The sequence below is a fragment of the Centruroides sculpturatus genome, unplaced genomic scaffold (assembly GCF_000671375.1).
Source record: "Centruroides sculpturatus isolate CEXI.00-Female unplaced genomic scaffold, Cexi_2.0 scaffold1716, whole genome shotgun sequence".
In the NCBI taxonomy this organism is placed as follows: Eukaryota; Metazoa; Arthropoda; class Arachnida; order Scorpiones; family Buthidae; genus Centruroides; species Centruroides sculpturatus.
The window spans coordinates 9899-27323 of NW_019385870.1; the positions used below are offsets into that span (position 1 = coordinate 9899).

General features: G+C 28.8%; 1 protein-coding gene across 1 annotated transcript in view; it reads right to left on the reverse strand.

The window, feature by feature from the left end:
• Window positions 1-16550, reverse strand: part of LOC111642650 (zinc finger protein 76-like) — a gene marked incomplete at its 3' end in the record, with an annotated part of 21803 nt that extends 5253 nt beyond the window's left edge. The window contains exons 1-7 of the mRNA XM_023389019.1: window positions 16496-16550; window positions 10132-10250; window positions 9710-10061; window positions 9499-9617; window positions 2091-2135; window positions 1896-2021; window positions 1065-1266 (exon numbers count right to left, since the gene is read on the reverse strand). Coding sequence (XP_023244787.1) covers window positions 1065-1266; window positions 1896-2021; window positions 2091-2135; window positions 9499-9617; window positions 9710-10061; window positions 10132-10236 — 949 coding nt within the window. The remainder of the gene's footprint in view (window positions 1-1064; window positions 1267-1895; window positions 2022-2090; window positions 2136-9498; window positions 9618-9709; window positions 10062-10131; window positions 10251-16495) is intronic.
• Window positions 16551-17425: the final 875 nt, after the last annotated feature.

The window sequence follows — 17425 nt, forward strand, 5'->3', positions numbered from 1 at the left end:
AATCGGCGTAAAACGAACCCATATTTACAGTGAGGTATAGGGTTAGGTTCTACATAAGTGAAAAATCAGCAAATAATTTTGTTTATTAATACAATATAATACAAAATACAAATAAATTTAATTTTTAAAATGTATTTTATCATAAAATAAAGTGAAATGTTTTTATTAAAAAATTTTAGTTTCGGATCTCTTTTTGAAAAAAGTATCCATCTTTAATTGTTTACACTTTTGTTTTCTTTCATTGAGAATTTCGGAATATGGTCGAATATGATGCTCCTTTTTACATTTGCACTTCGCTTCCAATCATTGTCTAATTCACAAAGTTCATCTGTCAAACTTTCCTTAGTTGAAAGGATACATTAACTCGACGTAGAGCTACGGACGAGTGAAGACGCTGATTGGTCAACCACCGATCGGTATAAGGTCAGTTTGAGTGGGAAAATTCATAGTGGCCAAGGAGAGATAAATATCGTCTGGCCAACGAGATGTAGATTTGTCTCACTAACGATAGTTTGTAATCGCCAGAAGTGCTATTGCGTCGTAAGGTGTTTTCTTGAATGAACTGATACGGGATATATTCATTGGCGCTATGGATTCGGACGCCATTTATTGGACTTTTAAGTTTAATATCTTGACTCATGGGTACCTAAACATTTAGTATTTTAATATTAATTTAATGCAAATGTATAATACCCAATAATATTAAACAGAAAAAATAAATATATTGAATAAAAATCTTTGTTTTAACGAATGTACAATGTCGCGGCTCGGTAAATACGTCAACACTGAAATGAAAATGAGTCTAGCATGCGGAAAATCGGGGAATTACACTGCGAAACGGCAAATTGCGAAGCGGCGTTATTGTGAATCGGCGTAAACCGAGGGCTACCTGTATATTATAAAAATAAGTATAAATTTTTTGTATAACTTTTTTCTAATCTTATTACATTATAATTAAACCTTTTATGTCACTCACAAAACTGAAAAATATTTCAGATCATATTCAATATATAAAAAATAATAATAAATAAGTCAAAATCAATCTACAAACTTTACTTTAGTACCTGTATGAGTCCTAACATGTTTTTGCAAATCACCAGAAGTTTTAAAAGCTTTATGACAATGTTCTTCCGGACATTTATATGGAGTTTCTCCTGTATGAACTCTAGTGTGACTTTTCAGTCCATAGCCAGTTGCAAATGCCTTACCACAACCAGGAGCAGCACATTTAAATGGACGGTCTCCTGTATGAGATCGTTCATGAACCTACAGTTTCATAAAATGCTATATGAATATTTTAACAATCATTTCTTAATTATTAATTTAATAATTTTAACTTTAACTATTATATAATTTAGACTTCTTAAAATACAAAGTTAATTACAGCCATTATAAGGTTTAGAACATATGACAATCAGCATACTGCCAAAGGAAAAGTGATTTGTTGATGAAAAAATCTGCAAGAGGAAGCAATGTTTGACAATGTTGTCCATCTGTTTTAATGTTTTAGGGTTTTAAATCAACTCAATTTGAAATTTTTTGATGTTCAAAGATAATTTTGGGACTTTTCACCCCTGATAATAAGCCTTAAAGACTAGAAAGCAATTGGAAATGCATTTAAGAATGGTTTTAATATTAAAATAGTTTTAAATATGTAAAAATAAATTATTGTAATTCATATTTTGTTACTGAAAAATAAATTTTTCTCATAGGTATTTTTAAAAAAAATAAAAGATTATTTTTTTTATTTGTAAATATATTAACTATGGATTTGATTCTATGCATATAATCTTCTCACATACAATATTTCCTTTCAATATGTGCATAAAAATATTCAAGAATTCAGTATTGTAAAAACTTTTTTTAATGCAGTAGTTGTTCTTATTGAATATTACCTTTAAATGATGTTGGGTAGTATATAGTCGACCACAACCTTCATATGTACATCGAAAAGCTTTATCTCCTAATGCCAATGCTTTGGCACTAACAACAGGTCTACTTGAATGAAGAACACCTAAAGTCTGGAAATAGTAACAAAAAACGTTATGATTCATATTAAGAAACTTTATATTTTAAAGATTTTAACTTACAACTTTTAAATCCAAATTTGATTTATCATCTAAAGTTTCACTACCCTGAAAAATTCACATCAAAATTTTTTTTAACAATTGCTTAAAGGAAAATAAAAACGATATTTAATAATTAAGAAGTTTGTAATAATGTATATTTTATGAAATATAGCACTGAATACAATTAAAAAATAAAATCAATGAAAAAGATATTTAATTTCATATATTTTATGAATGTATATTTATAATATACATTCATAAAATAGTTACACACCTGATAGAATTGCCAAATTACTGCAAAACTCACAGCCATGTAAACATGATTACAATTGTATGGTCAGGTAATGCACCAAAGTCTTTACAATTGTTACACCACGATCTGATTAAAAAAACTTGCAGAGGCACATGCTGTTCAAAATTTTAAGTGTACTTGTTTACAGGTCTTTTTATACCAAGCATGTCTGTATGATACAGTCAAAGATATTACATGTAGATGGCATTTGAGAAAGACTGTGTTCTTAGGATGAGAAAAGCAGAATGCCCATTCTGCCAAACAGCCAAAATAGCATTATATACCATTTGGGCTGTTCTGACCTGACTATGAGATGATATTGAAGGCAGTGAATACATGAACATATATATATATACATACACACAGTGGGCATATTATGGATGTCCCAGAAAGACAAACTATAAAGGGCTTAGTTTATATGTATAATAAAATTTATGTTGATTTTAAATATAAATACATACAAATATTATGTTGATGTCAACAATGTAGCAATCCTTAATATGATTTCTCTACTTTGTAAACATTTCCAACAAATTACTACAGATTGTTATATTAAAACAAAATTTGTAAAATTATCAGCTTAGAATTGGAATTTACAAATAACTTCAGGAACTAGAAAAGTAGAACTGTCTTTATTCAAGACAGATATATCCCAAGTGATAAAAACTGAACAAAAATAATCTAAAAAACAATGGAAATTTTATTGTTTGCTAAGCTTGAGAGAAGCAAAACAGTTGCAATGACTGCCTGAATTGGTCTTTATTCATCATATTAAAATGATGAAGATCAATATGAGAAGATCAAGGGAAAGCATATCTGTCAATGCTGAGAACACATAAGATGAGACACTCTTGGGTAGAAAAGTTGACAATTATCACTGCCACTAATACTGTATTGACTAATTTTCCTTTATCTTTGTTGATTAAACCTTCATTCATAAAGTCTGGGTTCTCACACCATCATGTTAGTAGGTAGAGGACCACTGGTGAGTGCTTCAATGATGTCCTTACTATTAAGTAGTATTCTGTCCCCATTTCAATGTGCTGGTCTGAAGAGCCATCCTGTGCACAGAGTACATTTTACGCTTCTTGCATTCGAAACGTTGCACACAATTCAAATAGTAGCGGACTCATATCAAAAAATTATTTAATTTTAAATTTATGTGTTCTTTTCTCGAACGGTCATGTTCGATTAAAACATTTTATTCGCCTGAAGACAACGGAAATATATTCGTCGAAAGCGCTTGAACGAGTGAAAAAACGATTAGTAACGCTAAACACAGTGAGTTTTAATTACCAATTAATATTACTTGGCGTAAATAGCATACTAGCCTATATTAAATTTGTTTTTTTTCCACAATTCGCAAGTTTTGAATGCTAAGTGAATTTAATTATTTTTAAAATATAAATCGTGTAGTTGTAGGTTCACTGGTGCATGTATTCCATTCCAGAGACTTAGGGGTACATATTAATTTGTGTGATGTTCACAATTTTTAAATTTTGGTCTTGACAGACATAAGTTAATTCAAGATGGCGATGTAATACGGACCCCATTGGTGCTTTTACAGTAATATGGAACTCAACTCCTCCAAACTCTCTCTTTGAAAGCAGACATTCGTTCGGAGCAATTAGTGAAAAAGACACTAGGTAGAAAGTCAATTCTTCCTGAGAATATCGAAAAAGAGATGCTGGAATATATATTGTTGATGGAGGTCATATTTTTCTATTATAGAAGCATTTTTGCAATAAAATACATTGGAGTAAATAATTTTGTAATTATTTAACTTTTTTGTACTTTCCTATTTGTTTTTGGCTACATTAAAGCATTTTTTGAAAATATACAGTAGGGTTCCATATTACCACTTGATTTTTTCTGACTTTTTGTACAGAAGTCTTTAAAAACCATACTTATTCTTACACTAGCAAAAAATCCAATTAGGAACATTTAGTTTAATAGTTATCAGTACTTTTTGCAAAAAAATGTGGGTGTAGTTATGATACCTTGTTTAAAATTCACTTAGATGTAATTGGGGTTCCATTCTCCTCTACTCTTTTCCAATTTGCTTCCTAACTCTGCCAATTTTGATTACAATATAGCATCACTAATAGTCATGTTTTTAAGTCTTGTAAAATGTCCTTTTTTTGAACTCTTTATTCATAAAGTAAAATCTCACTCATCTTCACTATCTGTTTTTTGGTAAATCTTTTTATTGTTGACAATGATACTCCAGAAATTAACTTTTATACTTTGTGAAATGAGCAGAAGAAATAATAAAAATCACTATTTTCAACTTCCCTATCACAGAACTGAATATTGATGTGCAAAATCTTTCTGTTCTTCTGTGAAAGGATTTATGAGATGTACCCTTCAAGATGAAACAAGCAAGCAAGCAAGAGTACAAAAAGACAAATCTCATACTAAAGTCACCACTAACAACATATGTGAACATCAGTACAGCTTCCTATCTACTGTTCCTCCAAAATGAGTCCAAGAGAGAGTTGGCATAACACCAGTGACATATGGACCTACACTGGTAAATTATAGTTCTGTAATAACAATGATTATTATTGTTGTTGTTGTTATTATTATTATTATGTTGGGTTTAGAGGGTTATACCCGGTTCACACTGGTGGCTGTGTACTATGCCGGACCAGAGTCAAGGCATGTACGTATCAACATCTAGAAACTTCCTAACAATGGGACATGTATTCAATATTGAAGCATTTTGTAGTGCCATCTATATGTTTTTATTAAGGTTTATTATTATTATTTAAGATGAATAATATGTTTGCTTTAATATAGTATTTACTCAAAATAATATTATTGTTATTTTCTTTTATCCTTTCCATCTCCAAGAAAAGTAACGTAAAAGAATTAGCAAATTTCTCATTTAAGATAGGAACTCACAGGCAAAAGAATATTTATTATATAAAAGCCCTTTTGTGTGTGTTACATAATTCTAATACAATAGCTTACTGTAATCATTTTGGGACTCATTTATATTGATAAGAGTACTTAAATACAGTCAAACCTTGATAACTGATTGTTTAGAACAGGGATATACAACCAGCGGCCCACTGCACCCTAAATTTTTTAAGTACATTTTTATTTATTTTGGTAAAGTACAAGGTCTGTTCAAAAAGTATCGGACCTTTGGTCGGCAAAAATAAATTTATTGACTTTGAGGTACAAACCCTAATCCCCTTCAAAGTAGCCTCCTTGGTAGTGTATACACTTCTCCCAGCATTCCTGCCATTGCTGGAAACACTGCTGGAACGCATCTTTTGGAATGGCCATCAGCCGGTCCGTCAGATTCCGCATGATGTCTTTTCTCAACTAAATTCAGATTCCTTTTAGCGGCATTTTCAGCTTGGGAAATAGCCAAAGGTCACACGGAGCCATGTGGAGAGAGTACGGAGTGTGACGAACCACATGAGTATTGTGTTTGGCAATGAAAGCCCGAATCAGATGCGCAGAATGGGCGGATGCGTTATCACGATGGAGCTGCCAAGTTTTGATCGACCACAGATCTGGTCATTTGCGTCGCACTGTATCGGAAAGACGACGAAGGACCTCCTGGTAGTACTCCTTTGCGATGGTTTGGCCTTGTGGTGCGTACTCACGACACACCACCCCACGAGAGTAAAAAAAAACTGTCAACATGACCTTTGATATTGCTGCGGACCTGCTGCGCTTTTTTTGGCCTCGAGGATTGTCCCCGAAAGCCTGCTGAATCTTGCGAATGGTTTACACTCGGGTATTGCCAAGGTTTTTGGCAAAATTTGATGTAATATTGATGCTCACGTTGTTCAGTCATTTTCCAGCTTAGTGGAATCTGACGAGAGCGCACTACATGACCTCACTCATAGGCCGATTGCCAACGACTGATGCTTCCTGCAGGCGGGAAAAAATTCAGGGCTCTGCATGACTGTCCCCTCCACAACTCCACCGAAGGAGGCTTCTCGCGCATCATTGGTTTACGCGGGAAAAAAAGGTCCGATACTTTTTGAACAGACCTTGTATGTCATAAACTGGATACACTTTGATGTCATAATGACATAATTGCTACTAGAAACCTGTACTACCCCACTTGCATAACATATGGTTGTGAACAATTTGTTTCATGCATGAGAAACATCAAAACTGCCGAAAGACATAGGTCAAGTGATTCCCATTTCACTAACATTTTTAGAATTAAGACTAGTGCCATAAAAGTAGATATTGACATTATTATAAAAGGAAGGCAATGTCAAAAATTGCATTGAATTTATTTTTATTTTGTGTGAGTATAATTTTTCTTTATTGTCAATAATACAGTATTTTTTGTAATTATATATTTGTTATTAAAATTTAATATTCACATTTTGAACTTTTTAAAAGCATATATTTATATATGCTTTTAAAAAGTACCTATAAAATAAAATAGTACCACATAGGTACTTTAAAAGTAAAGTACCTATGTGGTCCACTGAATATATGTAAATTTCTAATTTGACCCATTAGGAAAAAAGGTTGGACAACCCTGGTTTAGAAGACTAAAAAAATATTGATTTAGTAGACTGATCTCTTAAGAGAAGTCGATATATACCATGTAATTGGTGTTGCCATTTACATGGTATTAAATAAAGTACCTTTATTGCATGCATATACATAAAATCATGTTCTTATTATTTAATAAATACACATTATTTGAATTCTAACAAACAGACGAAATTTAAGTACTACATAGCTTATTATGTTACATATGATAAATTATAAAAAACTGATCAATTTTTATTTGAAAATATCTATTAATGTAATTCATTTTATTTTCTAAAGATGTTAATGATCTAAAATTCTCATCCATTTTTTATTAACTATGATATTAAACAGACATGTTAAAGCAAATATAAAATGTATAATTTGAAGATTTCTTAATTATACTTGTTATTATTTATTAGTAGTAATTCATTCAACATTGCTTGTTAGCTAGTTTTTAAATTACTGTCTTAAACAGCAGCTAGTATTTTGTTTAATTGAAGCAAGAAATGCCTACAATTTAAATTATTATATTGCAAGCAAATAATGATTAAAGTGTTTAAATTAATATTTAATTTTAAAGCACTGGATTGACTGATAACATTAACTCATAGTGAGTGTTGTCAGTTATGTATTGAGCATGAAAAGACAACATTTCCATTATTTATGTAAAGATAACAACAACTATAACTTAATGTATTGTGGCATGTTAATTCTGACAACATTAAAAAGACTAACAATATCCATGATTTCAATATGTAGATTCTATAATATTAAATACCTTAACTTGAAAAATGTAATAAATACAAAAATTTTTAAATTATTCCAAAATATAGATGTAAAGTTTGTGATTATATGATTGTTAGAATTAAAAATATTCCAAAAAAATCAATCTTCAGAACTTAGAGATTCTAAATGAAAGGCAAAATTTATACTGTTCTACTTTGTTTAAATATATTTTCTCTCTTTTATTCTACTATTAGTAAAAAATATTTTGTTAAAATAATAAGTATACTGACTTCCAATTAGAATTTATATTTTATTTATAATAAAATCTGAAGATAGAATTAAAACTACAGTAGAACACCAATTATCTGAAATAAAGGAAGCTGACGCTATCATGGATAAATACCATATTTACTAGCATATAAAACGAGGTTATTATTCATTTTTCACTGCTTCAAAAATCTAGGCTGTCCTATACGTGCAAGCAAAGGATTCTTTGTGTTTTCGCAATAATTTTTAACCATGTATTTGCATTTTTTACTGAATGCTCACCCTCAGGTGTTTAAAAACAAAAGTATTTTATCTGGGTTGTTTCATTGCTATTCATCAGTAAAGAAGAATAGCAATAGGAAAAGCAAAGCTTTTGAATTGAATTCCAAAATCACACAGGAGCCCAATATAAGTTTTAATCCATTCCCACATGAAAACAGATAATTATTCAGAAATCAGAATTCTGAGAAACTCATAAGTGTGGATTTGACTGTTAAGAGTTGGCAAAAAAGGTTCCCAATTGTCCAGCTTTACATGAACAAGTTATACTGTTGATTTTACAAGATTTTTCCTTAAAGTTTAAAATGCCAGTAATTTTTTGCAGAACAATGTGAGCATTTACAATATTTTATTTGTGATTAAATGAAATAAAATCAGAATTGCATTAATAAATCTAATTTTCTTTATTTTAATCTTTCAAGTCACACCTCATCCTATATTTGAGATTGTCTTATATGCGAGTAAATACAGTATCTACATTGTCTCAAGTTTATGATAGTTATTCAATTGTTTATTTTCATTTAAATAAAAAACTTTTTGACTTTTTCAAATAAAATGAAAAAACTTACTAAATATAACTCTTTCAAAATTAGACAAACTCAGATAACAGATCAAATTTGTATAATATAATATAAAAATCCAAAATTTATTGAGAATAAATATATTATTTAATATATTTTATAATTTATAACTTAACAAATAAAAATATATTGCCGTAAGTTATTTTATAAACACAGTATATTTTATTATTCTGCATAGTCATAAGTTAAACAATTAAAAATATTTGCTTTTGATGAATCAAAGGCAAATACTTTTTTAATACTCAAAATTTAATTTGAGTAATTCTGTTGTTATAAACTATTATTGAATAACCAATATAATGTTTTTAATTATGAATTTTTATTATTTAAATGTTAAGACACATTCATAATATTTTATTTAATGAGCTTTTAAAGCTATTTATCTGTAAATATGAACAAGAACAAAAAGAATCAGAAAATATTATCATAAGATTGTTTTTATAAGAAATCATATGTTGTGATTATCATCAACATTCCATTATGTATCATTCTGTTTAATAATATTTAAACATAATATCTAAATATTAAACATGTCCTACTGTAATTAAAATTTGTTTATTAATTTTGATGATATAAATTCAATTGAATCTTCCAAAATACTATAAGAACAGTCTAAATAAAGAACATCAACTACATTTAGTAGGTATATTAAACATATATGTGGCAGTAAGTAATTTTCATTAAACGATGTCTTTTTTCATTAATGAAACTTTATTTCAAATAGCTGGAATACTATAATATAATTTATTGCATTATTTCTAACCTGTGTTGTTGTTAACTGTTCTAAACTCAAGCCAGCTTCAGTATCAAAGAGAGCTTCTGATGCAGTTGGTGCAATATAAGCTACTGTACCATCTTCAAGCTGAACTGGTTGAAAACCTTCTAATAAAAAATGACAGCAATGAAAAATTGAGAAATATAATGTTTTCTAAATCTTGATAACATTATCAAGTTAATATAGGTATGTATCACACCTTGAGGAGTTGTTCGAATAAGAGCTGTTGTTCCATCTGCCAACTGTACAGCTTGTCCATCTATAAATTTTGCCATTCCATCTAATCTATCTACTTCATCAGCAGGTAGAGTGTGAACCAAAGCTGTTGTTCCATCACCTAACTGAACAGTATGAGTTTCTACTGTGTGATCAGTTAAATTATGCTCTACAAGTGGCATTGAAGCATTTGTTAGTGCAACAGTTGATATGTTGAGAGGAGATGAGGTAGAAATTGATATTGTTGCTTCAGAAGAAATAGGCAATGGATCAGGATCTGGTTTAGTAGTAATTGGCAAACTGATGACATGGGAACTATCTTCACCTTGTTCATTCTAAATATAATTATTATTTTAAAATATCTTTATTTTAAAACTTACAAAAAATATCTTAAAATCAACTTACTGGTGTTGCCAATAGCAAACCAATGACTTCTTGGACATGAGTTCCTTCTAAAGAAGAATTTTCAGTTTTATCAGAACACCCTTCTGATGTGCTATTGTCATCCATAATAAAGTTCTAATCTATAACCAAAAATAATTATTTTATTGCAACGAGATTTTAAAAAATGATACAGTAATTTAAAAATAGTAATATAATTAATTAATTATAAAATTTATATTGATGCTTATTAGATTATTTCCTATATTTATTTTGGAATGAATTCCTATGAGAATATGTTCATGAAGAATTCCATGTTCTTAGAATTGGAAATCTTAAAAATAACAGAAAAATTTATGAGTTATTTATTCAAATGAAATATTAAACTAATTTAAACAAATTACTTTAAAATAATTTATTTTCTTTTTATTGGGAAAAAATTTATATAAGCCAGAAAGCTACAAAAAACTATAAAATATGTTTATTTTATGTATGTAGCTTATACTATAAATTCTTGCATATAAAAATGTTTACTTATCATTAAGCTACATGGCACATCTAATAAGCTACATGGCACATCTAATAAGCTTGGGAAGTGAATTTATAAAAACAACATTTTTGGCATAAATGATTCTGTTTAGTATGAGTCTTCAAAATGCACTCCTCTGATCTATATATAGCTTTGCACACTGCTAATTTATCTGTATGTTCTCATAAAAGGATCTTTTTGGAATGCTGTTTAGTTCCCTTGTTAGCTTGTATATTATTATGATAAATTATTCAAAGGAACTACCAGATTCCCATTAGGTTAAATTATTGCCCATAATTTATTTATTTGGTTGTTTATATATGTTGTAATATTTGAGCTTTTGGATGGCGTAATGTTTTTACTAATTGATAACTTCAAACATAAGATATAATTTGGCATTTTAAGAAATAATTACATTTAAGGAAGCACAATATATAATATCCTTACTATAGAAAATTCATCTGTTCTTATACAACATGCAATAATGAAATAATCAATTCAACTAAAAATTTTAAAAATAGTTATTAAAAATAAAAGAATGAGTCTTTGAATGGATTAGCTTGTGATAATGACTAACCACATATTATTCAACACATGCTGTTATTGAAAATGCAAAAGTATTATTGAGTTTGAAATAAAACCTAATGTATTATAATCTGACTTAAGGTTTTATTTTATTCTATACACACTACAGAGAACAAGTTATGAATATCATGGTACAATCTTTTGGCGACTAGTTGAGAGTATGACTCCTTACACGTCTTTTCCAAATCTAGGAACAAAGTGGCTTCTTCCATTTTTCTGTTACCATCTACGTGCACACTTCCTGTGGGTCTTTTTGTGCCATTCCGTGAAAACAGTTTGCTACTGCAAAACTATTTTGACATATTCAAAAAAATAAGGTAATTATAGGATAATTTGTATAGATGGAAAAATGTAAAAAACAACTGAATGGTATATACAACAAACCATTTAACAAACCAAATAATTTAATACATATTTTGGATATAATTCATTAGTGTAACTCCTTAGTTATGATACTGATTATATCAATCTCATTTCCCTCCCCTTGACTTTGTAAATAAGAAAATGAAAATATGAAGAATGAAATAACAATGAAGAAAAAAATCAAAAACCAGAGAAAGATTTGAATATGAAAAATGACAATATATAGTTTATTTTTACTCACAGTCACACAGGGATGAATGTAGGTTTGCTTATCCTAATTCAAGTAGTATAACTAGATCCTAATATCAGTTCTAGTTATACTATTGATTATAATTTTAGTATACTTTGAAAAATAAAATTATATAGGATGTTTTACGTAACTTGATGCAACTTTCATTAAATTTAAGTTTGATGTTTTCTATTTGATATAATTTTTAGTTGCAAATATTATTTTATTTAAACAGAATTAGATTCAACACACTTACTGGATGATTAAAATTATTAATGATTCACACCTTTCCAGCAATTTTTAATTAAATGAAAGTTTTTGGCCTCTTTTGATAAGCCATCGTCAGAAGTATTATAGTCAATATATAATATATTTATTATAGTTTTTGTGCATTGTTTCTCTGAAGATTATGTTCCTGAATTTGAAACTTTGAAGGACAAAGTTTAATTTGCATTATGTTTGATTTTAGAATGAAGAGAAACATATTTTTTCCTGCTTCAAATTTGTTTGAATTAGACAATGTTTCATTTTATAACAGATGATCTCTCCTTAATGAATGTAGCCTGAAGGTGACCTTTCAAAAGAGACTGAGAACATTTGCTTAATTAAAAAACTGTTGGACAGATTTAAATTATTAACAACTTGAATATCAAGGCAAATTTGAATGATACACTTTGTTCTTGGAATATTATTTAAAAAAAAAATTATATATATAATTTGGTCAACTGCTTTATGTACAGTACAGTAAAAAGTTATTTCCAATTATCAGTTTAATGGGAAGAAACATTTAAAATTGTTTTTTCAGGGTTCTACATTCTGATTTGAAAATTTCAAAAGCGAAAATCATAATAAAACAGAGTCTCAATGTAAAAGTTATTGATATACTACAACAATGTATTAAAAAATTCAGACAATGCTCACTTTGCTAGAGATTTAAATATTTCATTTTTTAAACAAATACTTATTGTTTAAAACCTTAAAAAAATCACAAAGAAACAAAATAGCATATTGAAAATAGTGATTTTATTTCATATTTATATACAAAACAATATTAAGTACATTTATGTAGATATGATAGATACAAAATAACAGACAACATATAGTCATATATGTATGAGGCAGAATTAGACAAAAAAAAAAAGTTTCAAATAATTACTGATTAAGAATCTGTTAAAGATGAAACAATTTAAAAATAATTTATTAGGAAGATCTAGAGACAAATTTTTAATCTAAAAAATTGATATTCTATATACTATTCACAAATAGCTGGCAAAGAAGAATGATTATTCAACTAGACTTTTGGCTGATCTTAATCCAGAGATTGACATTTTCATTTTCATGTGACTAAATTTTCTCTAAAATATTTCTTATACTGTATATAATCATCAAATATTTCATAGAAATAACCATGATATTTTAATAATTATTGTTAATTGATTAATACAATACAAATAAATTCTGCATCTATTAAATATCTGCAAATTTTAATGTTTTATTAATTGAATGGTTGCTACATTGTGTCATTTGTACTAAGAACTAAACAAAAATTTTTATAAGAAAAAAAATGTATGGTAATTAGAATAATAATTCCTAAAAATAATTTATAAAAACATAAAATGTCATGAACATACAGAAAACTTTGTTTTCATTTTTTCTCTTTTATCATTTCAACCAGCAACAGTCCAAATACAATTTTCATACATGGAGATGAAACTTTTATTGGACTGTCACTAGTTGAAATGATGAAAGAGAAAGAGGAAACAAAGTTTTTGCATGTTCATGACATTTTATGTTTTTATAAATTTTAAATACCATCAGCCAAGTTTTTAAAAAAAATTTTTCCTTAAAAATAACTAAACTATTCAAAAATATTTGAAAATTTTAGATAATTGAATTTGTTTCAATAAACTTGTACTTGAGTGTTTATGGTGGTTTCAATAAATAAAAATACAGTAAGATCTCATTTAGCACTTCCTTGATCAACACTGATTTGATATAATGCAGTCTGCTCGAAGCCTAAAAAATAGCTCAAAATTTACACTGTTTCAATTATCGTGTCATTTCATTGATTCGTATATAATATGATTATTCCCGGATATGAACCAATCAGCAAAAGGTGGCAATTCATCTTAGTGCTATACTTTCTCTAAATCTATGTTTGTTTGGTGCAATTTTATATAACATCACAGATGCCATAGATAATATCAACTTCACTTGGCAAGAATTAACTGGTAAATGCATGAACGAAGTGGGAAAGAAGGTATGGCTGGAGGTATCCAAGGATTTTCAATGAAAAGAACCTATCACTGTCCAAATTGTCAACCTAATCGATACAGGACTAGATGTAGATGATCAGAATATTGTGCAGTTATTGCAGGTTTCTGGTGACAATATTCAAGAACTGGAAGAACATGTAGAACCAAAAATTAGTGAGATTCTAAAAATGAAGAACCCAAAGAACTGGCTACAGATTTCCTTAGTAAAAGTTTGCTAATGACAACTGAAATCGTTGATCAAATTTTAGAGAATGATCTAGATTTTGAAAGGAGTACAGTACAAAAGCAAGACGAGGCATTTTGAATGTGGTCTCCTTCTACCGAGATTTGCTTAATTAATGAAATAAAAAGAAAGCGACAAATGACACTAGACAAGCTCATTCCAAAAAAATCAAGAATTTCAGAAGAGCCAGAACATTCATTACAAAAATAAACTTTATATTTGTGTGCATATGTTTGTTTGTTATGTATCATATATTATTATGCAAATTAATATATAAATAAGTTAAAATTAAAGTAAAATTTGTTTATTTTCATCATGTTTCCCTTTCCCTATTTTCTACATGTTAAAATTACCTTATTTAACGCTGTTTCATTTAGCGCTTTGTCATCTAAGAATGCATCCTAACTGATAAACAAGGTCTTAGTATATACCCTTCATGCCAATAATTGATCATTAAATAAATAAAACAATTTTTATTTATTTATTTAATGATCAATTATTGGTGTGAAAAGTATATTTTTTTTATTTAATGAGTATTTACAGTATTACACTTGCAGATAACATACTTAATTCCATAATTTACTGCATTAATACGACTTCATTATAAAAGTTTGATGAAACTTTTTAAAAATTTTTATAAAATTCTATTTATATATAAAATTTATATCAAAAACTTCANGCACGAAACCAAGAATATTTATGGAAGAGTGTTTAATGAAGTTTTTGATATAAATTTTATTTTATTAATTAAAGAATAAATATTCATAGTTCTGCTAGAACTGTATTTGAATAAAAAATTAAAGTAAATAGCTTTAAAAAAAAATTATAAATTTTACCTAATTTGAATTCAATTATAACAAAACAATTTTTTTTAGTATTTTAATGCAACAAAAACACTGTTTCTTCATCCTTCACTTTAAATTGTTAAGAAGCAATATTATTTTTTCATTAATTAAACATTTGAAGAATCTTACATTTATCAATTTTTAACTATGAATACATTTAATGCCATTTTTAAAATAATCAAAGTAGCAGTTTTAGAATATTTAATTTCCCTGCATAAATCCTGTATGTTAAATAGACTGGGCCCTCATTAATTTGAAATATTTCTAAGAGACAGCTTTATTACTTCACTAATAAAAATCAACAACTTGAACAGAAAAACAAACTTTTATCTAAAGTTAAATGACTCCTATACGAATTGTATTTGTGTTATATATAGTTTACAAAGAGAAACACATTCTAGCAATTTTTAGTCAAGTATAGATGAATCATGACAAAATCCCGTACATACTTTATTTTTTTATACATTATAATATATAATAAACTGTTGTAATTAGCTTGCCACTTATTTGATCCTATGCTATTATACTGTATTATATTTAAAAAGTCTCAATGTGGGATAATTCCTTAAATACAATACAGTATTACAGTATAGGTACAGTACAAGTAAACTATAATAGACAACATACGAAACCGATGTAACAAGTACCATATCAACTTGCACCCAATCGGGTCATAAAAATTGATTAGTTGCACGTTTTAAGTATACGACCTCGATGCTAGCTTAATTATATTCAATTGTTTAAATATTGTATTTAAAAATAACTTTTGAATGCATTTTTCTAATAAATTAACTTAGGAAGAAGTGGACTCAAAATCTTCAGTGTAAAATAATGCAAGATTCAGGCTCCAAATGAATGGTTTGGAGCCTGAATCTAATTTTGTTTTTATTTATAATTGTATGAAGTGTTTATAAATGAATTGTTTTCCCTGTAAATTATTAACAGAATTGTAACTGAACAATAAACCCAGCCTTTTTATAAATCAAGGAATATGAAATTAAGCGCACAGTTTTATTTAACAATCAATTATCATGCAAATAAAATGTTGATAAATTATTTGACACGAGATAATTACTCATGTAAAGAGTAACCCACCTAAGCCTAGATAAAAGCTTCGTTCCCCACCCATATATCAAGATGGCGATGGGAAGGGTTTCCATTTGTAATGCAATACTACTTTGCCTGTCAACCATCTCACATTTAACATGGAAAAATTATTAAATCTGTAAAATATTTAATAAAAACGAAATCTCTCGACGACCCTAGCTGCAAACAACTACCGTTGCTAAGGAAGAAGCGTTGAATGTCGGGAAAAAGATGGAACTATGGGTAACTTACCGTTCTTCTTCCACCCACCATGCAAAGCGACAAGATGGCGAATGGGAAGGAGGGAACCCGGATCTTAATAGAAGAATTTGAAAATGATTAGTAATTTAAACTATTTAAAATCGACTAAAGTACTCGAAAAATTAATAATAAATTATAATCGATTTAATTAATACGCGTACCTGTTAATTTTTTTTTAATATCACGTTCTTTGGCAGATCAATAATCGATATTTATATTAATAAGATTTTGATTATATTTTCGGATAATGGTTTTTCTTTCTTTATAAATTCTATAAAATTTATAACATTTAAATGATTATTTTAAATGAAATATTAAATATTTTCTAAAAATTTATGAGTTTATATAATACTAGAAGTTTTCAATTGTAATTTGCTCATTATGACAGCCAAATGGCTGAAGTGGTAAAGGCGTTTGTCTGCCGCTCCGAGGGAACCGGATTCGAATTTCAGTCAGGAACTAACAAAACTTTTCATGTGTAGTCTGTTCCGAAGATGTCAAATCCATCCCATCACCCGGTCAAACAATGGAGACGGCCAGATAGTTGCGCGGTTAACTTGACAACATACCGCTCTGGGGATCCAGAATCAAATCTGGACAGGAGTTTTTCGGGGATGGTCCGTCCGTACAAATTTGTCCCTCTCCACCAGGCCATCTCATTATGAACCTGGCTTTGTTAGCGGCCTGGTTTTGTTTTGTCCGGGATAAAATTTGGACAAAACACAAAATCCTAAGAATTTTTCGGAGTCTTTTCGGCCGTATTCGGCCGTTCCAATGTGGACCTGCCTGAACTTACGAAGGGTTTATAAAGCAGTTATTGTTCATATACGGCAAAACCACATGTGGGCGGTTTTCCGAGGAGATGCCACCCGGGAAGACTTTCTATGGGAAACTGGTCCCTACCTAGAAAATTCGGAAGAC